General features: G+C 36.2%; 3 protein-coding genes across 9 annotated transcripts; 2 read left to right on the top strand and 1 right to left on the bottom strand.

The window, feature by feature from the left end:
- Nucleotides 1–608: 608 nt before the first annotated feature.
- Nucleotides 609–2280, bottom strand: LOC134653504 (sodium channel protein Nach-like). Its single transcript, XM_063508877.1, has one exon. It carries the CDS (start codon nt 2273–2275, stop codon nt 611–613), a length of 1665 nt encoding a protein of 554 aa, XP_063364947.1. The 5' UTR covers nt 2276–2280; the 3' UTR covers nt 609–610.
- Nucleotides 2281–7362: 5082 nt separating this feature from the next.
- On the top strand, nt 7363–12593 carry LOC134649002 (spondin-1-like). 4 transcript variants are annotated; one of them, XM_063503714.1, is made up of 9 exons: nt 7363–7778; nt 7879–8070; nt 8684–8890; nt 9096–9353; nt 9710–9878; nt 10183–10273; nt 10574–10751; nt 11836–11953; nt 12473–12593. In XM_063503714.1, the coding sequence occupies exons 1-9, from the start codon at nt 7383–7385 to the stop codon at nt 12565–12567; spliced, it is 1704 nt and encodes a 567-aa protein (XP_063359784.1). In that variant the 5' UTR covers nt 7363–7382; the 3' UTR covers nt 12568–12593. The 4 variants fall into 4 exon arrangements, with proteins under 4 accessions (XP_063359784.1, XP_063359771.1, XP_063359776.1 ...); XM_063503701.1 differs by having other exon boundaries at nt 10183–10312; XM_063503706.1 differs by having other exon boundaries at nt 10180–10273.
- A 608-nt stretch (nt 12594–13201) lies between these two features.
- Nucleotides 13202–24320, top strand: LOC134648904 (spondin-2-like). Of its 4 annotated transcripts, none has more exons than XM_063503527.1 (11): nt 13202–13279; nt 14024–14185; nt 15699–15913; nt 18827–19009; nt 19256–19465; nt 19914–20171; nt 20352–20577; nt 20817–20856; nt 21863–22034; nt 23219–23306; nt 24190–24320. In XM_063503527.1, exons 1-11 carry the CDS (start codon nt 13258–13260, stop codon nt 24243–24245), a joined length of 1632 nt encoding a protein of 543 aa, XP_063359597.1. In that variant the 5' UTR covers nt 13202–13257; the 3' UTR covers nt 24246–24320. The 4 variants fall into 4 exon arrangements, with proteins under 4 accessions (XP_063359597.1, XP_063359587.1, XP_063359578.1 ...); XM_063503517.1 differs by having other exon boundaries at nt 20814–20856; XM_063503508.1 differs by having other exon boundaries at nt 20811–20856.
- Nucleotides 24321–24864: the final 544 nt, after the last annotated feature.

Here is a 24864-nt window from a genome sequence, read left to right as displayed (position 1 = left end):
GCCGTGTTTTAAACAGGCGAGTTTTTATCGATAATTGCACTCATCTGTCTGACGCTTGAATTATACATCAAAATGATGGTAATTTTATTGCGAATTCAGTGGTATAGGGTTGCCTGCAAAAATCCGGTCACAAATAAGGGTTGCCAGGCTTTTAAATAAAATAAGAAAGGAAGACTTTTAGCGATAACTCATAAACGGCTTAACTTATCAAGTTTGTTTTAATTTTGTTTAAATGAGTTTTTTAAGAACTATTTTAATGATTTTTTTCATATTTTTTGGATCAATTTTTCAAAAGTTAGAAGGAATAACCGTTTTTTGTTATTTCTAAATTATTATTTCCGAAATGATTCACTTTATCAAAAAATGTTGTTTGCAGACCCCTATTTATTTTTAAAGACCTATCCAACGACATACCAACATTATTACTACTGATACTACACACATTACATTACATTATTAGTACTGATAGTTCCGCTACTCGATGCTAGATGTAGACACTGAAATTAATAGTCTGAACTGATGTATGGAGTGAGCACTCTTGTCTTACTATATTTCTCTATGCCTAAAGTAAGTATTTATATTAATAATAGCATAGATATAGGCACGAAAATTAACTATATCGTCTAAAATTTTCAACTAAAATGTAATAAAGACGTATGAAGATGTAGTAAAAGAATTCAGCCAGACTTATCATGGAAAATCCAGTAAAAAATCCACATAGCCCACCTAAGTAACTAATTAATTCATACCAATGATACGTCACGTCCTCTCTGAATAGTGGCAATGTAGGATGAAGATAAAATATACGGATTATGGATATATTGCAATCATTTAAATCAAGATCATTGGCGAACTCAATCGCGCTATCTCGCAGTAATCTATTGCTAATAACATTATATTTTGTAACGGAGCAATCAGGGAGACACGTCGGGCAGTTTAGAGAATTTTCCCGTTCTAACTCTAAACCTGGTAAATCCTCAGGAGGATATACGAATAAAAGTTTTTGACTGTATTTATTCTGACAATACAGCTCTTCCAATGTGCATGCTGACACGTTACTCCTTCTTGGCAGAAAAAAAGGCACACAGTTGCAAAGTCTCTCTATAGTTCTCATTCTGCACCGCACTAGACAATTACTCAAGCTATAATGGTTGTGGTACTCATTTTGCATTTCATCTGCAAATTTGCATTGTCTTTTCTCAATAGGAAATCGTTTGATGTCTGATGTAGAGTAGTAAGCGTATGGATGAAGTTCCATATCATACTGGGAGCCCAACGATGCTACTCTGTGGACTAGCCCGCCGGCAGTTTGATCAGCATAATCGTATCGATCAAAGAACAGAACGTCGAAACCGTAGCTTTGACGTGTCGTGTAAAGATACTCGTGTGTATTTGCGTTAACCGCTAAGGTGAGGCCGTAGTAGGGCCCTGCTTCGTGATCTTCCAATATATAAGGCTTATCAAGGGGATCATCAGGGTCTTCTGCCTTTCTGCCTGCTTCAGTATTGTAGTAGTTAAATGTGCAACAGAAGCCGAATTGGGTAATTTGCGTTCTAAACAAACGATTGCAATCTTGAACCTTTCCTTTCCAACTACATTTAATTAAACTCTCGTCACAAGTCGGAGTCAGCGAAAGCATCAATTCCGATATGTTGCTTTTCTGAATATTTTCAGCTTTGTCCACTATGTTTTCAATTTTTTCAAGGAAAACATTGTACTTCATAATATCCTCTCTTCTGGAATAAGAAAAATCGTAGAGATAGCCGTAAAGCGTAACTACTTCAAAAAGTTCTTCTTTGCTGGAAAATGTTGTATTATCATGTGAGTACAAAACATTGACGAGATGTCCAACAGCAGATTTTTTTATTCGATTATGGTTACAAATTGCAATGGCTGGAAAAATAATTTCGTTGATTGGAAGGGATGGATCCTCTAATGTCATATATGCAGGTTGATCACTCTGGGCTCGAAGCGCGTTGTTCACAAAGTAGAAAAAGCCAAAAATTGCACATCCAATTATGACAAACCACATCGTCTTCTCCGCTTTGCTCTTAGTTGTATCAACAAGAAATCGGACACCACTTAAAGAAGAATTAACCATGTATTCAAAGAATACTTGCTGTAAACTTTTTCGTACAATCTGTTCTCGGCTAAGCTTAACTCGAGTCTTGACTTTCTGAAAACGAACTCTTTTGCTTAGGAGTTTCTTTATATGCTTCGGCATGTGAGACGGCGCGAGTTCTTCGTGAAAAAACGAATTTTGTTTCTTTTCCATTTAGAAAAAAAAAAGTTGCTAAAGTTGTAACTGTTATAAGTATTTAGTATTAAGTTTTGATATCAATATCATGTAAGTAATTACCTTTTTAATAGTCAATACTTTTTAGACTTTAATATGTAATGGGTCATAACCATGTGCCATGCACGTAACGGTACACATATAACGTTACGTGCAAAGTTATGCATTCCGGACAAGCAATTAAATTGCACTTTGTCACGACACTTGAATATATTAATTATGTAACACGTACAGTACAGTCGAAATAAAGTTTAGAAAAAAATTACTTTTTAACAATTGTACGTTTTTTAGGGCTTTTAGGTTTCGCCATTTCCGTCAGTTTGTCTGTACGTGGCTTTTAGCTCATTGGCCGATACCTACTGCTAGAAACCTACAATTTGGCATGGGTAGGTATAAACAATCATGCCAACAAAGTGATAAAACAAGAAAATTCTACACGTTCGTATTTTAGTGGGGATGTATTTTTTTCGCTTACCTAACTCAATTATGGTATGTAGGGACTGTATGTAGCGTATCGTTGGATACGAAGTAGATCTCTCAAGACGAATCAAAACCATTTCTTGATAAAGCCAATGTTTTTGGAAATAAAAAATTTGTCGTTAGGTTAGATGGCTAAATTATTTAACCATCATAGTTACAAAAAATATCAAACATGGTCGACATGTTCTTGACCTGTTTTACATAGTTTCACTTCACTTTTATTGTATTACTAGCTGTTGCCCGGGACTTCGTACGCGTGGATTTGTATATTGGTGGTTACATATTCTACATTAGCTTAGAACATTATGCAGCAAAAGATAGCAGTAGGGACTGTTAATCATTTTTTGTTAATTATTATACCTACACAACCTGGCTACGAAGTTTCAAGCCCCTAACTGAATAATATTGTTCTCGATATAATCCCTCTCCACCTCCAGCATATTTTCAAGTCCACTATTTAGTAAAACCTACTACCTAACTACCTATTTACGAAGTTTGAAGTTCCTAGCTTTAAATAAAATTTGATCTCTCTACCAACTTTCAACCCCTTCTTAAACCTTTTAGGGGATGAATTTAAAAAAAAGCTGAAATTACTTTTCATGTATTCTAATAATATGCCTTTATACAACGATTTGAATCGTGCCGCACTCAAATAAATGTTTGACCTCCATACAAATTTTCAACCCCTTTTTTACCAGCTTGAGGGATGAATTTTCAAAAATGCCGAAATAATTTTTCTTGTATTCTAATAATATGCCTTTATACAAAGTTTCAAGTCCCGCACGCAAAAAAATGTTTGATCTCCATACAAACTTTCAACCCCTATTTAACCCTTTTAAGGGATGAATTTTTAAAAACGCTGGAATCACTTTTTTTGTATTCTTATAATATGCCCTTATACAAAGATTCAAGTCCCACATTCAAAAAAATATTTGATGTGCATACAAACTTTCAACCCCTTTTTCACCACCTTGAGAGATGAATTTTCAAAAACGCTGAAATAACTTTTCTTGTATTCTTATAATATGCCTGTATACAAAGATTCAAGTCCCGCACTCAAAAAAATGTTTGATCCAATACAAACTTTCAACCCCTATTTAACCCTTTTAAGGAATATATTTTTAAAAATGCTGAAATTACGTTTCTTGTATTCTTATAATATACTCTTATACAAAGATTCAAGTCCCGCACTCAAAAAAATATTTGATGTGCATACTTACAAACTTTCAACCCCCTTTTCACTACCTTGGGGGATGAATTTTCAAGAACGCTGAAATAACTTTTCCTATATTCTAATAATATGCATTTGTACAAAGATTCAAGTCCCGCACTAAAAAAATGTATGATCTCCATACAAACTTTCAACCCCTATTTAACCCTTTTCAGGGATGAATTTTTAAAAACGCTGAAATCACTTTTTTGTATTCTTATAATATGCCCTTATACAAAGAGTCAAGTACCACACTCAAAAAAATATTTGATGTGCATACAAACTTTCAACCCCTTTTTCACCACCTTGAGAGATGAATTTTCAAAAACGCTGAAATAACTTTTCTTGTTTCTTATAATATGCTTTTATACAAAGATTCAAGTCCCGCACTCAAAAAAATGTTTGATCTCAATACAAACTTTCAACCCCTATTTAACCCTTTTAAGGGATATATTTTTAAAAACGCTGAAATTACTTTTCTTGTATTCTTATAATATACTCTTATACAAAGATTCAAGTCCCACACTCAAAAAAATATTTGATGTGCATACAAACTTGCAACCCCTTTTTCACTACCTTGGGGCATGAAATTTCAAGAACGCTGAAATAACTTTTCCTATATTCTAATAATATGTCCTTATACAAAGATTCAAGTTCCGCACTCAAAAAAATATTTGATGTGCATACAAACTTTCAACCCCTTTTTCACCACCTTGGGGGATGAATTTTCAAAGACGCTGAAATCAGTTTTCTTCTCTTTTATTATAATACCTTTTTACGAAGTTTCAAGTTCCTAGCTTATAATAAAATTTGAACCCCAAGACAAACTTTCATCCCCTTTTTAACCCCCTTAGGGGTTGAATTTTTAACAACATTCAATGAATGTTATTTTTTATTTTATGTTACGCGTTTATAAGAAGTTTCAAAGAATTCGTAATGGATTCCATCTTTCAACCCCGTTTTAACCCTGTTAGGAGATGAATTTTTAAAAACGCTGAAATTACTTTTCTTGTATTTTAATTATATGCCCATATACAAAGTTTCAAGTTCCGCACTCGAAAAAAAAAATCGATCTCCATACAGACTTTCTACCCCTTTTTCACCACCTTAGGGGATGAATTTTCAAAAACGCTGAAATTAGTTTTCTTGTATTTTAAGAATATATCTTTTAACGAAGTTTCAATTTCCTAGCTCAAAATAAATCTTGAACCCCATACAAACTTTGGACCCCCATTTCACCCCTTTAGGGGATGAATTTTGAAAAATCCTTTCTTAGTGGACCCCTAGACCTTATAAGGAACCTACTTGCCAAATTTGGACTTTCTAGTCCCAGCGGTTTGGGCTGTGCGTTGATTTAAGTCGACTGTCAGTCAGTCAGGTCTTTCACGTTTATATATATAGATTTATACTCATCTATTTCATTCATATCTCGTAAGTTTTTGTAGTTATCCAGACGAATGTTATAATTAGGTAATAGGATCTACCTACCTGCAAATGATCATCTAAGTATTTTACTTGTCACCCTGACCAAACACTGACTTTATGAGTAATAATTTTACTACCTATGTGTTATATTATAATTTATTCTGTGGTATTGTGTACAAAATATTCGTGATTGCAACCATTTAATAAATTAAAAAAATATAACTGAATAAACGTTAGGTATAATTTATAAGCCACGTAAGTAATATTCTACAAGGGAATTCGTAATTATACTAATTATTGTTACTCTATATTTAAACTAGCTGTTACTCGCGACTTCGTACGCGTGGATTTAGGTATACCTAGTTGTTATATTCTACATGAGCATAGAACATTGTGCAGCAAAAGATAGGGTAGGGTTCATAATTTTATAACGCATGAAATTTGTCTGTCACAACGTGCGAAGTTTAGAAGTGCCTCTCTCAACATGCTCTCAACCCCCCTTAAAAGAAGATATTTCTAAACGACTGAAATAGTTTTTCTTGTATTCAAATATAACACCTTTTTTTTACGAAGTTCCAAGTACTTCTTAGAGTCTGTGCGGAAAGAAACGAGTCGTGGAATGTAGGGGCCCAATACATTCCAGGACTCTTCTCTTTCCGCACAGACTCTTTCAGTTCTAAGTATGGGGAACCCCCAAAAATTATTGTTTTTTTTCTATTTTTGTGTGAAAATCTTAATGCGGTTCACAGAATACATCTAATTACCAAGTTTCAACAATATAGTTTTTATAGTTTCGGAGAAAAGTAGCTGTGACATACGGACGGACGGACAGACAGACAGACAGACATGACGAATCTATAAGGGTTCCATTTTTTGCCATTTGGCTACGGAACCCTAAAAACGCTGAATTTTTTCTTGTTTTCTAATGTTATGCATATAAGAAGTTTCAAGTCTGGCACTCAAGAAAAGTTTTCGTAGCCGATACAAATTACAAACTTCTAATTTTGTGTTTAATTACGGAGTTACATATTTCTTACCTAATAAAATGTCACTTCCGATACAAACTTAGGTAGGTAGGCTTAGGGGACGAATTTTGAAAAGCACTTTCGCATGCACGAATTTTAAAATTAATTTTGATTTGTATAATAATCCAATATTATTATGGAATAATCACATCAACAAATTTGCTCTGATAATTAACTTAAGATAATTTATAAGTATGTTACGAATCATAAGTGCTTGTTGCTAGGCCTACATGAATAAAGTATATTTTGACTTTGACACAAAAAAAAAATGCGTTCCTGGTACAAACTTTCAACTCCTTTTTAACTCCCGTTAGGGATGAATTTTCAAAAAAGCCGAAATTCTTTTTCTTGTATTTTAATAGAATAGGTACCTTTTTACAGTTTCAGGCTTCTAGCTTACCTACCTAAAGTAAAACTCTAACCCCATACAAACTTTCATCTGAGTTTCATCCCCTTTTTAACTAGAGATTGAGTTTCTCAAAATCGCTTCTTATTTCTTGTACATAATATAGGTATGAATGAAACCTGATGTGCAAATTTCAACTTTATAGGTTTTGTAGATTACTGCTAGGGTGCTACTAGGTCTAAAATGATGTCATAAATAAGTATGTATATCTATATTCTGTAGAACTGTATATAAGTAATTATAATCAACATGTACCTATTCTACATGAAGTATAGCTACAGTGTATGTAATATATCCCTTTAGATTAAGACGAGTTCCTAAGTAATTGGGTAGGATATGCGATATCCGTCGACGCGTCCCACATAGTCCTGTCCCACTGTCTTCATTTGAATCGTTACGTAGTCTTGAAAAACACATCATTTTATAGTTCTGTACATAGTATTATGTAAGTTAAAATTACTATAATTTTATTCAATATATCAGTTGAGTAAAGTTAAGAGGCATTTTTTTTTTCAGATAGAACTATATAGCAATAGCAGAATGTCACAAACGAGACTTGCACATTTTCTGCTCTTGCTAATACTATTTTTAAAGCCCGCTATAAGTTTTCGTTGTGATCGTCGACCCTACGGTTCTACGTCTTTGGCGTCTCCCTCGGATGGCCGATTTCAGTTAAATATTATCGGCACTGACGATACGTACCTACCGGAAGAAGTGTATACTATTCAAATTACAAGAACGGATGACGAATCTGAATTTACGGCGTTCATGCTGTCAGCTGAAGGTGATTTAAAGCAGGACCCGAGGAATCCAAGGAGGATGTTGGCTCAAAATCCAGGTGAACTGAGACCGCAAAGCCAAGCATCTGGAAAATATAGTGATCGCTGTTTGTATTCAGTGGAGCAAGCCAGCTATAATACAAAATCTTCTGTAGAAGTAAGTACTTATATATATTCTCTTCTTTACTATGAGAACTCATTTGCTAGATTTTTTAAATTTTGCTTTACTAAAATTGAAACTCACTTAAAACGTACAGGTGTATTGGGAAGCTCCTCCAGCAGGCAGCGGGTGCGTGACCATCCGAGCTATGGTTGCCGAAAGCCAGGAGGTCTGGTTTGAAGACGGGGCTCCGCTGACTCGTAAACTGTGCGAGGACATGCGCCAACCTGACGATGTGTCTCCGAACCTTAACTACGAATGTAACATTTGTGATGAGGCTAAATATCAGGTAAGGTACCGAATGGAGTATGTAGCCGTAAGGTATCAAGTAGGTAATAAATAGTCTAATTATCAGATTTTGGAATTCTTTCTACCTTTTTAGGGTTCCGTACCCAAAGGGTAAAAACGGGACCCTATTACTAAGACTCCGCAGTCCGTCCGTCCGTCCGTCCGTCCGTCACCAGGCTGTATCTCACGAACCGTGATAGCTAGACAGTTGAAATTTTCACAGATGATGTATTTCTGTTGCCGCTATAACAACAAATACTAAAAACAGAATAAAATAAAGATTTAAGTGGGGCTCCCATACAACAAACGTGATTTTTGTCCGAAGTTAAGCAACGTCGGGCGGGGTTAGTATTTGGATGGGTGACCGTTTTTTTGCTTGTTTTGCTCTATTTTTTGTTGATGGTGCGGAACCCTCCGTGCGCGAGTCCGACTCGCACTTGGCCGGTTTTTAACCATGAAGGCTCGCATAAGCCCGCCGTGTGGAATTGCTCCGGAGAGTCCGGGGTTTGGGGATTTACTTCACTAACTTTGACACTGGATTAATATTTAAAGTGGGTTTATGTGAAACCAGGCATGTTCAACTGATCAACAACATTGTATTATCTTTTTGTTAGGTTACATTTACGGGTATCTGGTCTCGTAACATTCATCCGCGACTATACCCAGAAAGCGACTGGTTGCCGCGCTACAGTGACTTAATTGGGGCGTCCCATGCGACTGATTTTGTGCTTTGGGCGCCTGGGGAGCTGGCTTCCGATGGTCTGAGACAACTGGCCGAGCATGCCAACAGTAGCAAGTTAGAAGCTGAGATACGGGAAAAGGTTTGTAGATTAATTATCAGATCAATGTAACCATTATATGTATTACTCAACTATGTAGGTTCCTTGCAAATAAGTAGCCTTGTTATTATCATGCGTAGTGCTTATTGATCGTCGAAATTGTATATATGCTTAAAATTTTGTTTAAAACAAGCCTTATGTAGTAACGATAATGGACCTTTATGTGTATACTATGATATTTCTTCAGATTGGTGATGGCGTGCGGACAGTTATCAAAGCAAAAGGTCACGGTTACAAAAAGATGGACAATCCATCTCATGCATTCTTCCGAGCCGACAAAGTCAACCACTTGATCACCACCGCCGTGGCGATGTACCCGTCTCCCGACTGGTTCCTAGGAGTGACCAGGTTTGAGTTGTGTCAGGAAGGCAACACCTGGCTTCAAGAAAAAGAACTAAATTTGTATCCGTGGGATGCTGGGACTGATAGCGGAGTGTCTTATGAGGTAGGTACCTACGCTTCAACTCAACAGCCAATATTATAATAATGTATAATGACTTGAGGAGTTAAGTTAAAGTTATGATTTAATTATGTAGTGCCTCTAAAGAGTTTGTGTTGTTCGTGATGTGAGATCAAGTCTTACTGTTTTAATTGTGTTCGACTATGTTGTGAAATCCACAAATTTTGCATGTTACAGTGGAAAATAAAAACTCATTGAGATAATTGTATAAGTACCACTTATTAAGTAGTTACCATAATGTTACCCATTGACTATTCCGTGGGTGTGATTGGTACGTAGCAAATCGTATGAATCAAGGTCCTAAAAGTCTAGGTAAAGGTCTATTTGTCTTCTTTTTCTAGTCCCCAAACATAGAGACGTATCCTCAAGACGCCATTGGCAGGGTCCAAATGAGCTCATACGATAAAAACTCACCATTCTATGGAATCGATGTGAAGGATGTCCACCCATTCGGAAGGATCCGTATTCAATTAATAAGGACGTACAAACGAGATTGTGAAGAATCTACAGGTCAGTATTGGGCCCGTTCTCATTATTTGAAATAGGTAATATCGGAAGTCAAACCGATATGATTTCAGCGACCATATCGCAGTCCCATTAATTATTTCCTAATTGAAGCATCTAAGGTACCTATCGGAACTCGAAAGGACATTTGTATAAAAATGTTGGTTCTGGGGTACCAATGCCGAATCGGAAAATGTGAAATGGCTTAGCGGTACTTAACTAGTTCGATAAGTAGTTTTTTGCGCAATGTTTCTGTGTTGCCCAGTGGTGGATAATTTGAAAGCTTTATCCTTTTTTTATTATATAGAAGAAAAGGAAGAAGAAGAAGAAAAGCCTAAGGAACCCGAAAGTGGGGAAGAGAAAACAGATTCCGAAAGTCAAGAACCAGACGAGCCCTCCAGGTATCAAAACCCTGACATAGCTAGCGACGAACACGGCCGGTGAGCCATGGTTCTGTATTCCTAAACTCTGCTATTCATTTACTGAAGTAGTTTAACACACGGTCATTTCCATTTTTTATATACTTGTGTCACTTTTTTAAGTCAACAATGTGCAAATTGCATACAAAATCTATTTTGCGTCAAGAGGTCCTTGCCTTTATTTTTTTTAAGAGAATAGATTGTAAAAACCTATATTAAACTAAGTAGGTATGTAGTTGATCAGAGTTATTAAAGTTCCATTTTAATGATGTATCGTTCCAGTTCAAGCGAGATACCTCTAGACCAAGACCCAGAATCAACAGAAGAATGTCCTATGACGCAATGGCTGGAGTGGAGCCCCTGCGAAGGTCTCTGCGAGGACGGCACGCTCACAGGCTATAAATGGCGGGAACGCTACCATCTGGTGGATGGGTTGCCAATCGAGATGTATGACCCTAATGTAAGTAAAAAAACCCTTTGCATATTTGCTTAAATGTATATACTTAATCACTAGTCAGTACCAGCTGATAAAATTAACGACGAGTTTAACCGTTTAAACTCGTCAATATTGCCCGCACTTTTCATATTTAGCCCTATCAGGGGATGAATTTTCAAAAACGCTGAAATAACTTTTCTTCTGTTTTAATATAGGTAATACCTTTTCACGAAGTTTCAAGTTCCTAACTTAAAATAAAACTTGATCCCCATACAAACTTTCATCCCCGTTTTACCCCCTTAGAGGAAAAATTTCCAAAAATGCTCATATTACTTTTCTTCTATTTTAATATAATACCTTTCACGAAGTTTCAAGTTCCTATCAATCCTAGCTTAGAATAAAATTTTAACATATAAACGTTCAACCCCATATTAACCCCCTTAGGGGTTGAATTTTTCTAAATCGCTACTTATCTCTTGTACACTTTATAAATGCAACCTAGTGTGAAAATTTGTTGATGAATCAGTCAGTCAGTCAGTCAGTTAGGAGTGTTAGGACACTTGCATTTAAATATATATTGATAGATTAGTTCAAAAGAGCGGCAGGTGCCGGAGTCGTAAGTTCGAGTCTCAAGACCCGAGTCACCCGAGTCAGGGATTTTTTTTCGCTTTTCCTTTATTTCATTGTTTATTTCTAATTGCATTGTGGTATCGTTTGCAGACATTTCGCCGGCTTAACACAAAATTAATTTACTTGCATTAAATTATGTGTTACATAAAAGTGTGACAAAGTTGAGCTATTATCCAAAGCTAAAATATTTATAATAAACAATAATATAATAATATATATATATATATATATATATTTTTTAATATTTATTTTATTTATATATTTTTTTTTAATTTATTTAATAATATTTCTGCTAAAATATTAGCATAAAGTAAGAACTATTATATAATCTGTGGCATAATTCTTATAGATTGGCTGCATTGACGGATGTGTTTAAAAATGTTCTTTTGGGCACTGATTATAAGGCCTCTGGTGGCAGTGTGTGCGAGTTTGATGTAGTACCTACTGCATTGATACACAGCAATTAATTTCCTTCTAGGAAAAACATCCAAGCAAGAAAGAAGTTCCAACATACTGCAAGACCCATTTCGAGGATTTCGAGCGCATGGAATGCGAGGAACCGTGTACGGAAGAAGGGGAAAGAACTGAAGTCACTGGTATGTAGCAGTATGTATGTAGTATGTACCCCGCCGCCTGGCGGGCCTTGTGGACTTTAGACAGTTTTGTTTAGGTAGTTATTTCAGAGTTGGCATATCATTATGAATTTGGGCCCACAACAGTTTACAGCTTTAGGTATCATGCCGTTTTTATATACTTACTCTTTCACACACTGCTAACATGTCCATTAAGAATGTACATAGCTACATACTTTTACTTTTGTACAGGGTAAACCAAAACCAAAGCCGAAAACTAAAGTATTTAAAGTTTAGCTGTAAATTGCTAAAAAATTACCACGTAATTACCAATATATACAAAAGATAAAGTGGATGTCGATATCGCATTGATAAAAATTAAGAAACCTCAGGGCCTACCGCGAAAAACTAAATGTATTTATCTGCATCTCGAATACCTACGCTAGAGAGGCGGGTAACGAAATTTAGATTTTAGTTTTCCGCGGTAGGGCCTCTGATGTATGATTAAAAATGTACGGTCTTAAGTATTTGTTATGATTTCAGCTGAACGTAGACGGAACATGATCATTCCTGGACACCCGTGGGGCTCAAGAAAACGAGAACTTTTCAACAAAAAGAACATCAGATCTTTGTTGTAAACTATGTTCCAACTAGATTTAAGATAACATAATCACTATAGTTAGAATATAAAAAAAAAACCGAATTCTGAGAAGAGCTCTAGTACGAGATAATCGGACATCTTAAGAAATCCAACTATACCTACCTGCCTAATGCTTTCCATAATTATACTTACTTATATACCTAATATATAACATCGTCAGTAAAATTAAATATTAAGCTTGAGTGTAATTAGTATTCTATGAAAAATATTAAACTGTTTTAAGTACCTACTCTAATAGTATTTTACTATACACGACGCAGAGAAAATAATTTCCCAATATAAAAGTCAAAAACAGTTACCTCTAGCTATTTAAAAAATCAAAGGCATATTAGGCATATGCGCTTATGAACGTCAATAAAAGGTACACCGGCTCTATCCCTACACAGAGGCTTCGAGAAGATTTAAATCCCCCCTCAATTCCACACAAAATTCCAACTCTATTCGTTTGACTCGAAGTATGATTCATACGTATGAATAACATCAGCAAGTAACCAGAAGGGATCTTTATTAGGTATATGAGGATGCGGACGATAAAGTATACATTACAGTTTAACAATGTAATGCTGCTAATGAAGGAGTTTATATTTAGTGTCATGCGGCATTTGTGTGCTGTCCTTTCAAATGGTTACAACTAGTGATCAAAAGTGTAACCGAATAGGTTTCCAAAATGCTTAAGTCGTTCAGTATCGGTAAGTAATTTGTTACCTATTTACATATTTTGTTTAAATTAGGTTATTTCTTAGTTTTTACAATTAGGTAAATCAAAATTAATTAAGATGTAGGTAGATGTTTTAAATTTTCAACTTTTATGTTATGATATCAAATTCAAGTAGAATACGGAGTAAATATCATGATTTTAGTACTATAATATTTAAGTAGGTACCTATTAAATATGATCTCTATCATATAGGTATTTTTTCTTATTTTTTTTATTTGTAAGGTGTCTTCGGGTAGGCAATACCGATTAAGCTACAGATTGTCGGGTTATTTCGAAAATGGACTCTTATAATATGATATCATTGATATGTCTAGAGTTGCTGGCTACGGAGACTGCTTACAATCAAGCGGGCCGTATGCTTGTTTGCCACCGAAGAAGTATAAAATATATCTTATTCGGAATTACCTGAAATTCTGAAGTTTTTACCTACCTTGGAATTACCATAACGCAGCTTACCTTATTATTGTGTAATTTGTGTATTATGATTTGCATACAATATTAATAGGTACCAAATTCAAATTTAGTAGTAGGTATACACATTAGTAGTAAAACACTTTATTGTACAAAAAAGAAAAAGTAAACAGGAAAAAACACAACATTAGTACAAAGGCGAACTTATCCATTTAAGGGATATAATAGTTTTAACCATGGCTTCTAACAGTTTTAACCATGACTTCCTATACATCGACGATTTTTATTTTATTTCGGGTTTCAGATTTCCCTTTCTTCATGATTTTACTTTTACAAAGTGTCCTGTGCGACGAAAGTTGTAGAGTACCTTTAGGCATTAAGACGCCCGCTTTGCCTCCTGATGACCGCTATATAATCGATATTAATCCCCCTGTCGATAATTACGTACCAGAAGGAACTTACACCGGTAAATTTTTATATTATATATCTATAGATCTATAGGAAGGTACCTTGTTTTCCACCACATCATACCACCTTCTTAGGATTCCATACCCAAAGGGTAATAGGGTTCCTAGTTGACTACGGAATCCTAAAAACGTACCGGGACCCTGTTACTAAAACTCCGTCCGTCTGTCTGTCACTCATGAACCGTGATAGCTAAACAAACTGTTGCCGCTATAACAACAAATACTAAAAACAAAATCAAATAAATATTTACGTGGGGCTCCCATACATCAAACGTGATTTTTTTGCCGTTTTTTGCGTAATGGTACGGAACCCTTCGTGCGCGAGTCCGACTCGCACTTGGTCGGGTTTTATTAACATTATGTCACATTAAACAAATACAAAAGCAAACTTAATACCGCATAAAATAGAAGAAAAGTAATTTCAGCGTTTTTGGAAATTCATCCCCTAAGGGGGTTAAAAATGGGATGAAAGTTTGTATGGGGATCAAGTTTTATTTTAAGCTAGGGACTTGGAACCTCGTGGAAAGGTATTATAAAAAAATAAAATAGAAGAACAGTAATTTCAGCGTTTTTGGGAATTCATTCCCTAATAAGGTTAAAAAGGGGCTGAACGTTTGTAACGGGAACGATTTGAGTAGGTAGGGACAGGGACTTGAATTTAGTAGGAAGAGAAAATATTAGAATGTATGAAAAATAATTTTAATGCTTAGCCCTCAATAGCAATAAAAAAGCGGCCAAGTGCGAGTCGGACTCGCCCATGAAGGGTTCCGTATTTAGGCGATTTATGACGTATTAAAAAAAGCGGCCAAGTGCGAGTCGGACTCGCCCATGAAGGGTTCCGTATTTAGGCGATTTATGACGTATTAAAAAAAAACTACTTGCTAGATCTTGTTCAAACCAATTTTCGGTGGAAGTTTACATGGTAATGTACATCATATATTTTTTTTAGTTTTATCATTCTCTTATTTTAGAAGTTAGGGGGGGGGGGGACACATTTTACCACTTTGGAAGTGTCTCTCGCGCAAACTATTCAGTTTAGAAAAAAATGATATTAGGAACCCCAATATCATTTTTGAAGACCTATCCATAGATACCCCACACGTATGGGTTTGATGAAAAAAAAAATTTTGAGTTTCAGTTCGAAGTATGGGGAACCCCAAAAATTAATTGTTTTTTTTCTATTTTTGTGTGAAAATCTTAATGCGGTTCACAGAATACATCTACTTACCAAGTTTCAACAGTATAGTTCTTATAGTTTCGGAGAAAAGTGGCTGTGACATACGGACGGACAGACAGACGGACAGACAGACATGACGAATCTATAAGGGTTCCGTTTTTTGCCATTTGGCTACGGAACCCTAAAAAGGGGTTGAAACGGCGTTTCAGGAAAAAAATCCACGGACGAAGTCGTGGGCAACAGCTAGTGATAATTATTGCTGACTTCAGATTTTTACACATTATGTAATAATTGCTTAAAAAATTCATTGAGTTAAACTTTAATTTATGTTTTAGTTATCCTTAAATCTAAAGACGGGAAAGCAAAGTTCATAGGTTTCACTATTTGGTTGACGGGGCACAGCGCGGAAAATCCTGACAACAAAAGGAAACCGAAGATTTTTTTGGCTGGTCAGTTATTACCGGATGATCCACTAACGAAATTTGGAGACCGAGAATGTCCCAATAACACAGTAATTCAGACTAATTTGGTACCTAAGAATATCGTGCAGGTAATTTGATGTCAAGTATGAATTTTATACTCGTATTAGGGTCATTCTCTCATTTCGTGCAAATCGGTGAGATTCTCTCGATTTGTAATTTTTGTTTTAAATGGTAAACTTTTGAGTTTCGTCAATTTGTGGATTCATTTATTAACATTTTTCTGCTAAAGGCACCTTTGTAACGTTATTACTTTTCATTTAATAAGGCTACTGGTAATGAACTACGCGCTGGTAATGAATTCGGCCGAGATGGTAATTTTATCAGTGGACGGTAATGAAACAAACTTATGAAATCGAACATATTCTATGTATATAAGTATGTATTTATCTATATACGTATGTATATCGTCGCCTAACACCCATAGTACAAGCTTTGCTTAGTTTGGGGCTAGGTTGATCTGTGTAAGATGTCCCCCAATATTTATTTATTTATTTATTATTTATATAAAAAACTGTATTTCAAGAAAATTAACACGAATTAAAATCAACAATATTAAAAACATGTGTCTTAAGCACTGCGGAGATGATCAAACCGACTTGACATACACTTGGAGTTGACAATCTCAACTTATAATGTTCAAGCTAGATGGTACATTCACCATTTACTTATCATCATTATAAGTCGAGATTGTTAACCCCAAGTGTTTGTTAAGTCGGTTTGATCATCTGCGCACCATATCACATTAAACATAGTTTTCAAATTTTCAAAAATTAGCATAGACAAAATATATTTAAATCATTCGCGTTTTGTACCTATGTAAATTTTTTTTATCGTTTTAACCCTATAGTGTGGGGTGTCGTTGGATAGGTCTTTAAAAATAAATAGGAGTTTGCAAACAACATTTTTTGATAAAGTCAATCAATTCGGAAATAATAATTTAGAAAGAATAAAAAACGGTTATTCCTTCTAACTTTTGAAAAATGGATCCAAAAAATATGGAAAAAAATCATAAAAATAGTGCTTAATAAACTCATTCAAACAAAATTAAAGCGAACTTGATAAGTTAAGCCGTTTATGAGTTATCGCTAAAAGTCTTCCCTTCTTATTTTATTTAAAAGCCTGGCAAACCTTATTTGTGACCGGATTTTCGCAAGCAACCCTATAACCACATAATAGTGACCGGAAAAAGATAGGCAACCTAGTTGATTTATATTGTACAAGTTGTATACTTTCCATTGGAACTTATTTCGTTTGTCAGACAGATCGATGAAATTTAAAGAAAAAAAATTTTTTTTTTCAAAAAATAATTAAACATAGTTTTGACCATATTTCTTTAAGCAACCCTATTTATTTATGTTCAGAAATATATTTTCTTTCATAATATGTAAGTTTCATCCGTCAGACATATCGGTGAAGGTCGACCATCTTAGACTACAAAGGCTCCCCGGTTGGGCTCCCCTATTATCATATACAGTTTTAAATGTTTATAACAACGTAATATTTATAATAACTAAGCCTCTTTCCATTAAATGCACTGCCTCGAATATATTATCATTACCTTCTTAAGTCATTCATTACCTTTCCCAGTAAAATTAGAAGGAAAAGAAGTGAATGAAACCGATATGAATGAAGTTTTGGAAGTTTTTGTCGCCTACATCAGTTGGCATCAGACCTTAATTTTGCAGAATAAACCATCTGAAAGGGGACACTAAAACACTTCATTACGTATAATTATAATAATGTACACTTGCTACTTACTGTATAAATCACGCGATGGCGATGAAGACTAACGAGAACCACACTCCTTCCCGACCCGAGAGATCGTATATATTTTCGCTAACAGCGGCACACGGGCGTCCGCTACGAGATCACGCGGCCAACTGACTGACGAACAATGTGTTGCATCGGCGGTAGGCGCTATATACCCTCGCTATATAGCAAAATATAGCTAATCTATTTCTCGCGTCGGTAATGAAGAAATTACTTGAACCATACACTTATAAGGCTGTATAGTTTTTATTATTTATTTCTAGCTTCTAATATTATACGATTTAAAACATAACTAAATAAGTCATTTATTGAACAAACAACGAATTTTCTATTTGTAGTATCTTAAGGTTAAAATGTAGGTCAAAGTTATATATTCACGCGTTACATGTAGAGATGAATGAAAAAATTGGGTGTTAATTGTACATATAAAGAAAATACATATCTTTTTAGAATTGTTCATTGGAGAGACATATACTTTAGGCCCTATGTTACAACCTTGCATTAACAGATATTTGAAAACGCCACCACATTTTTGGTAAATTTCCGAAAACACCGATTTGCACGAAATGCGAGAACGACCCATTACCTCTCTCTAATGTTGAAGGAAGGCAAAAAACACGACACAATAGGTATCAACACCAACTTTCGCCACGTAGTATTATATTTTTATTATATTACGTATTAGGTACACTGTTCGACCTTGCCGCAAACTAAGCATAAAGCAAAACTTTGGGTACATTGGGTAATTAAGTGTATTTATACCTACCTACTAGATATGTACCTACATACATAGAAAACACCCATAACTCAGATACGAAATATATATTCATACTCATTCATTACACAAGCAAATACCGAGACTCGAATCCGGCCCAGGATCTCCAACTAACTTCGTACGCAAAGTCACTTTGATATCGACCAAGCTACGGAGGCCGTTGGCAATTGGAATCGATGGTTATAGTTACTCGGGTTATGCGGGTTCCTTCTGTATAAATAGATCAAATCGATTCCCACGGGCTTGCTTGCTTAAAAAGAATGGAGCACTTCTACAATTTTTGAATAATAATTTATTTAAATCCAAATTACCCTGGCTTGCCTTAGAGATTTCTAATTTCTTAGGCGTTTATCAGTTGCCTGCCTTAAATTTGACTACCGAAAAGGTTTAGCTAGTGTCTCTATTTAATGTTTAATTCAAATATCATCTTATCGAGGCCAAATGGAAAGCTCCACCCAAAGGCCAAGACTGCGTGACCATCCACGCAATGGTGGCGATCAGAAACGACATGTACTACAGCGGCCTGACACGACGCGTGTGCGAGGACGTGCGCAAACTTGAAGACATGCCGCCGGACGAAAGCCCTAATTGCTCTGTGTGTGAAGAGGCCAGGTATAAGGTGTGGTTTCTATCTATATCTGCAGTTAGAGTCGAAACTCTTGATAGACTTGCGAAGTATAAATATGACGTGGATCCCCTTAGAAACAAGCTGTCGAAAAGCATCTGCTTGATTTTGTAAAATGTATGCGTAGGTACACAAAATTGTGTGATTAGTATAGGATATTATTACTTATGGGAGATAACCTTTCTTCTGCAACAATTATGGGACACTACTTACTAACAGATTTATTATTTTCTTTCCCAGGTGACATTCGAAGGCCTATGGTCTTATAATACACACCGTCCCTTGTACCCCATGTCTAACACGAGTATGCCCTCATTCAGTGATATAGTGGGAGCATCACATAACAAAAACTTTAAAATCTTTATCATCAACAAAGAGGCTTCCGAGGGAGTTAAAACACTCGCTGAACAGGGGAATACTACAGTACTGGAGTTGGATATGCAGGAAAAGGTATTGACGGTCAACTCAAGTTAACCGTATGAGTTGGGCAACTAGGGCATTGGTAAATTAAGAAATCTGCTAGGCCCAAATGGGAATGCGCTGGCTGTGCATGTATTCCGATAGGTCGGCTAGCATAGCTACCATGCGGATGCCGCAAGAAGGGCGGGCGTGGCCAATACGGAGATGGCGGGACGACTTAAACATTTCACTGGCCAGAAAAAGCACTAAATCAGGAGTTGTGGAGATTAAGGGGAAATATGCTTAAGCATATAGGCTAGCAAAAAAAACTTTAAGAGCATTAGGGCTCGTGTGTAAAAGTCTACGACGTTAGCACTATCACACCAAAGAAAACGGGATTCAGCTACGTATTTAGATATTTAATAAGATATTTTACATTATTCTCTTTGGTCATAGTACCTAACTTAACTCCAAACTTTTAATTAAACTACCCTTTCAGATTGGCAAAAGTGTTCGAAGCATAATCAAGGCAACGAGGCCCCGCACTACAAATGCGGCCACCTCCGCGATATTCCGTGTGAACCAGAAATACCACCTAGTGTCGGTGGTGACAGCTATCCTGCCATCGCCAGACTGGTTCTTAGGGGCATCCAACCTAGAACTCTGTGACGCGAGAAATCCAAATACATGGGCACCAAACATAAATTATAATCTCTACCCATTGGATGCGGGAACCGACAAGGGATCGGACTTTAATGTAAGTAAGTCTTACTTTAACGCTAAAAGTCCCTAATGCTAGGGCACCTATAGGTACAACATATTCGAGTTGCATAACACTGTCCATCGGTGGACCTTATTGCTTTTGTAATGCCAATGAACAGTTAAGGGTGTTGCTATTTGTACTACAATTAAAATGGTATTCTATGAAAATTTACAGTCAGCGAACGACAACCTCATGCCTCCTCAGGCGATAGGCAATGTAAAATTCCAAAACGCTCCCAAAGAAATCAAGCCATTCGCTAAGCTCCACTTCGAGTTGATAAGAACATTCAAACTTACTCCGGACTGCTTGAAAAATAAGACTGAGACCTCCGGTGAGGATGAAGGCGAAGGCAATAACGACAACACTCAAGAAGAAGAAGAAAAAGAAGATAAGGAAGAAGGTAAGATGCGTAGTCCATTGCTGATCAACAGGAAATATTACTATAAAATGTTAAAGTCGTAAGAATCTGCACGGTCAATTCAGTCGAAAATACCCTGTCTCAACTCAGATCAGCCTACGTTCAAGTAGCCCCTTCTGATGGTTTACTGATATTATTACTTATTACCTTATTAAAATGACATGCGTAGGTCCCTACTTAAAACAACCATAAGCTTTTTAACAACTTTGTTCCAGAAGAAGATAATGAATCGAGTGTAAAAACAACTGTCTCCAGTACCAGGTGAGACCAAAATTAAATTGTCAAATCATTAAGAGGCCGGTATCGATTTTAGTCGCAAAAATGTAAAATTGATAGATTTAGTCGATGAAATTGTACACCTTTTGTTACGTAATAGAAATAACAAGTACTGGTATCTATTAGCACGTCTTCTTATCTTAAATTTGTACAGGATCATTTTTTTGAAAACTGACTCACTAAATTAGTAATGATTTTTTTTCTGATGGACGTTTAGGTAAACGCGCGTAAATCACTGATTTAGTCGATCTTATTTGTAAATTTCGTAAAGTTTGGACTGCTAAAAATGGTAATTTTGTATTACACATATCCTATACTCCAACTTGCATAGACTACATTTTTGTTATATGATACTGAACGAGAGTAAATGAAAGTTATACGAAATCAATTTTCACCAGAAATTACTTCAAAACAAGTGAACATTTTTCGTGAAAATCGACTTAATTTCAACGTAATATTGATACATAAACAATCTACAACATTTCCTGAAACTGTTCTTATACATCATTTTTTATAATTTATAACTATAATTTTATGATGAATTTTTAAAAACTGCCCCTTCTCCTCACATATTGCCGGTGACGCACGCTCGGGACCTTATTATTAAAAGGCAAGATGAGAAGACGTGTTAATAGAAACCAATACTTATTATTTAGATATTACGTAACAAAAGGAGTACAATTTCAACGAGTAAATCTATCAATTTTACATTTTGGCTCTAAAATCGTTAACGGAGCCTTAAAAACTAGCTGTTTCGCGCAACTTCGATCGCAGAATTTTTATGTTTTTATGTTGTAATTCTTCATGAACATTGTGCAGAAAAAATGCAGTTGGGTTAGTAATTTGACAAAACGTAACATACTTATATTTCTTTTACAAAGTTTCTAATCCCTCACAAAAAAAACAATTTCAATTTTCATTACACCAGCTGGCTCTCTTGATCAATTCTTGATTGTTCAAAAACTGATGAGAATAAAAATCGAATTTTTAGTGAAACATCGTTAGTAACGGATCCAGAATCATCGCCGGAGTGTCCCATGTCGGCTTGGAGCGAATGGGACGAATGCGTTGCCAGCTGCGAGGGCGGCAAGCGCAGAGGGCAGCACAAGCGAGAGCGGTACCACTTGGTCAACAACCATCCCGTCGAGTATGGGGACGATGAGGTAACAACCTTTTTTTATACCACGTCAGTGGCAAACAAGCATACGACCCGCCAGACATTTCACATTGATTCAGACCGTAGTATGAGATACGATGAGATGAGCTTCAGAGGGTTTTAATATTGTCTATATATAATTATGGCCTTTCTCTGGCGTCTATTAATCTGACGGTTTTTTGTGCATAGTAAACCAAACCAAAGATAATTAAAAATTATTGATAATTTTATTATGATGTGTAAAGTCTTAGACGAATTTGTGTTTTATATTTGACAGCTGATGTTGATGGAGCTGTGTGTCTTCGTACATTTTACGGTAAAATACTTAATTGTTAAAAATTGGCTTTTAAAATCACCACAAATCATAGCAACAGTACAGCGCCATGCTGACAAACTAGGGGGCATGTTTTTGAAGTGAAAACTTTTTTAGCGGCGCTGTGCACTTTTTGTGATGGGGAAAAAATGTTAAACTCGTAACAGGTGTCACGTGACCGTAAGACGGACACGTGACCTGATCGAAAACTGTTACTTCAATGTCATTGAGTTTTTCTTTATTGATTTAAATGCCATCTAGTGAGTTTCGCTCTAACTGGTATTACCTAATATAACTCGAGTACTAACAGTGATGTGCTTAGGGGTTTCAAGTAATGCGAGTAATGCGACGAAATAACGCTAGATGGCGTTAACCTTAATTATACATAGTGCTGCAGACATATTGCAATAGTGATTGAGTTTTCACTTCTGCCGGCACTCCCTGAGTGCAACCCGTTGTTGTTTTTTATTTAGTTTTACATCTCTTCCACTAGTATCAAATTAGACTGTTTGATTTTCGTATAATTTAGGGATGAGGAATTCATTTTTGAAATAAACGTTATGACCCTTGAAGTTCATAAAAAAACAAACATATTCACATTCCTGCATTGCCGTCCGCCTCGCAGGACTGCGGAGCAGGATATAGCTCACACACTATACTGCTTTAGCCGCTATCGCTAATCTGCCTCTCTATTGCTCTTGCATATTCTATTAATAGAGAGGCAGAATAGATAACGAAATTTCCATCGTCGTTTTTCGTAGTAGGCCATCGGGCTTCGAACTCGCGACCTCCTCCATTTAAAGTCCCACAAGTCCCACATCTTACTACTTAGTATTATTTTATTACATTGTTTATAATTTATATTATTTGTAATACAGGAATACGAGAAGGTACCAGAAAGCTGTAGAGGAATAGAAGAATACGACTTTGAACTGTGCGAAGAAGACTGTGAAGAAACTTCGACAGGTGAATAAAGTTGATGAAACTAATTCCTACGCAAATTCCTGGGATTAGTTGCCAAGCGGACCCCAGTAGGCTCCCATGAGCCGTGGCCAAAATGCCGGGACATAATAATAATAAATAAGCATGCCGTCTAAGTAAGCAATAAACACTATATTGTACAAAACCTAGTACCTACTATAAGTGTTGTATTGTATGTTATAATCAGGAATTAGAGTCCGTCTAAGCTAACTTTGCAGTCTTTGCACCGACTTGAATGGAACAAAGTGAGGGGGTGTCATTATAAACGTCATACTTGCATTCAAATTTGACATTGTCACACTTTGTCATTAAAAATGGCATGCATGCAGAGTTATCTTGGTCCGACTATTGACTTTATACCTTCGTAAAGACGGGTCCTACGAAGTGGGCCAGTTCTTTGGCCTCAGGCGATATCAACTTGCCCCCCCCCCCTCCTAGTGCACTGGCTGGCTATTACGCTCTTGCGGACGGCTAGAGTAGAAGACTACCTAATAGGCTTCGTGCGAATAATTTGTAAATAATTATTGCTAAAATTGAATCCTAGGTACAAACTAGATGTATTTCGAAATCTAAGCTACTTACCTTCTATTCAGAGAAAAGTTATTAGTAGGTAAGTAGAGTTGATAGAGCCAGGAACAAGCTTCTATGAAATTATGACGTTTAAAAGAACACTTGCACAGCCTGGACTATCAAAATCGCTGCAGAGTTAGCATAGTCTGACTCTAAGTAAATCTAGGTACCTACCTATATACAGTATGCCTACTATACATATAGTCTGCCAAGGCAAATTCAGCAGAAAAGAGCGGCAGTTATTATAATGTTCATCGCCTGTACTTATAATACTTAATATAAATATATTATGTTTCAGCGGAGCCCGAAACGCAGCAACGACTCGCTCCAGGAAAAAGTTGGTGGTTCAACTAATTGACCTTAATTTGAGCCAAATTAAAACAATTTCATGTCCAGCGACAGAGATTAATTAAACAAGTGTGTGTCACAATGAATGAGTTGTAATTTCACCTAGTTTAGCGCTTATTAATTATAGTGCATTGGGGTAAACCCATCCGAAGACGGGATAATTTTGCAAATATCTACTAAACTAGAAAGACTTTCTACTGTAGCAACAGTACGCAAGATGCCATGTAAGCGTTGCAGTGGCGTAGGTCTTGCTAAAGTATGAAGTGTTTCTAGTTTAGTAGATATTTGCCATTTTCAAAATTACCCCGTCTTCGGATTTACCCCAATGCACCTTATACATATATCTACCTTCTACCCTTTATAAAGATGGTCAAGCAAATCTTGTCAGTAGAAAAAGGCGGCAAATTTGAAAACAGTAGGCGCGAAGGGATATTGTCCCATAGAAAATTTGAATATCCCATTGTGTACTGGGGCCTTTTAGGCCCCTCCAGACTATGTGCGTGAATCGCGGGCGAAGCCGCGAACGGAAGTGTGGAGTGTCCTATATATTATACTACTCTTTGGTGTGAGTCGATTTTCGCAGACAGCGCCGCGATTCGCGCACGAGTGTGAAGGTGGCTTATTA

This window comes from Cydia amplana, chromosome 1, assembly GCF_948474715.1.
Source record: "Cydia amplana chromosome 1, ilCydAmpl1.1, whole genome shotgun sequence".
Classification (NCBI taxonomy): Eukaryota; Metazoa; Arthropoda; class Insecta; order Lepidoptera; family Tortricidae; genus Cydia; species Cydia amplana.
This window is presented reverse-complemented; position numbering and strand designations above follow the sequence as displayed.

Coding starts and splice junctions, on each gene's coding strand:
- LOC134649002 (XM_063503694.1), top strand. CDS start 7,383: ATGTCACAAACGAGACTTGCACATTTTCTGCTCTTGCTAATACTATTT. Junction 9,879..10,179: donor AGATTGTGAAGAATCTACAG/GTCAGTATTGGG, acceptor TTTATTATATAG/AAGAAAAGGAAGAAGAAGAA. Junction 10,313..10,573: donor GCTAGCGACGAACACGGCCG/GTGAGCCATGGT, acceptor GTATCGTTCCAG/TTCAAGCGAGATACCTCTAG.
- LOC134648904 (XM_063503503.1), top strand. CDS start 13,258: ATGCTTAAGTCGTTCAGTATCG. Junction 14,186..15,698: donor ACCAGAAGGAACTTACACCG/GTAAATTTTTAT, acceptor TTTATGTTTTAG/TTATCCTTAAATCTAAAGAC. Junction 15,914..18,826: donor TACCTAAGAATATCGTGCAG/GTAATTTGATGT, acceptor CATCTTATCGAG/GCCAAATGGAAAGCTCCACC.
- LOC134653504 (XM_063508877.1), bottom strand. CDS start 2,275: ATGGAAAAGAAACAAAATTCGTTTTTTCACGAAGAACTCGCGCCGTCT.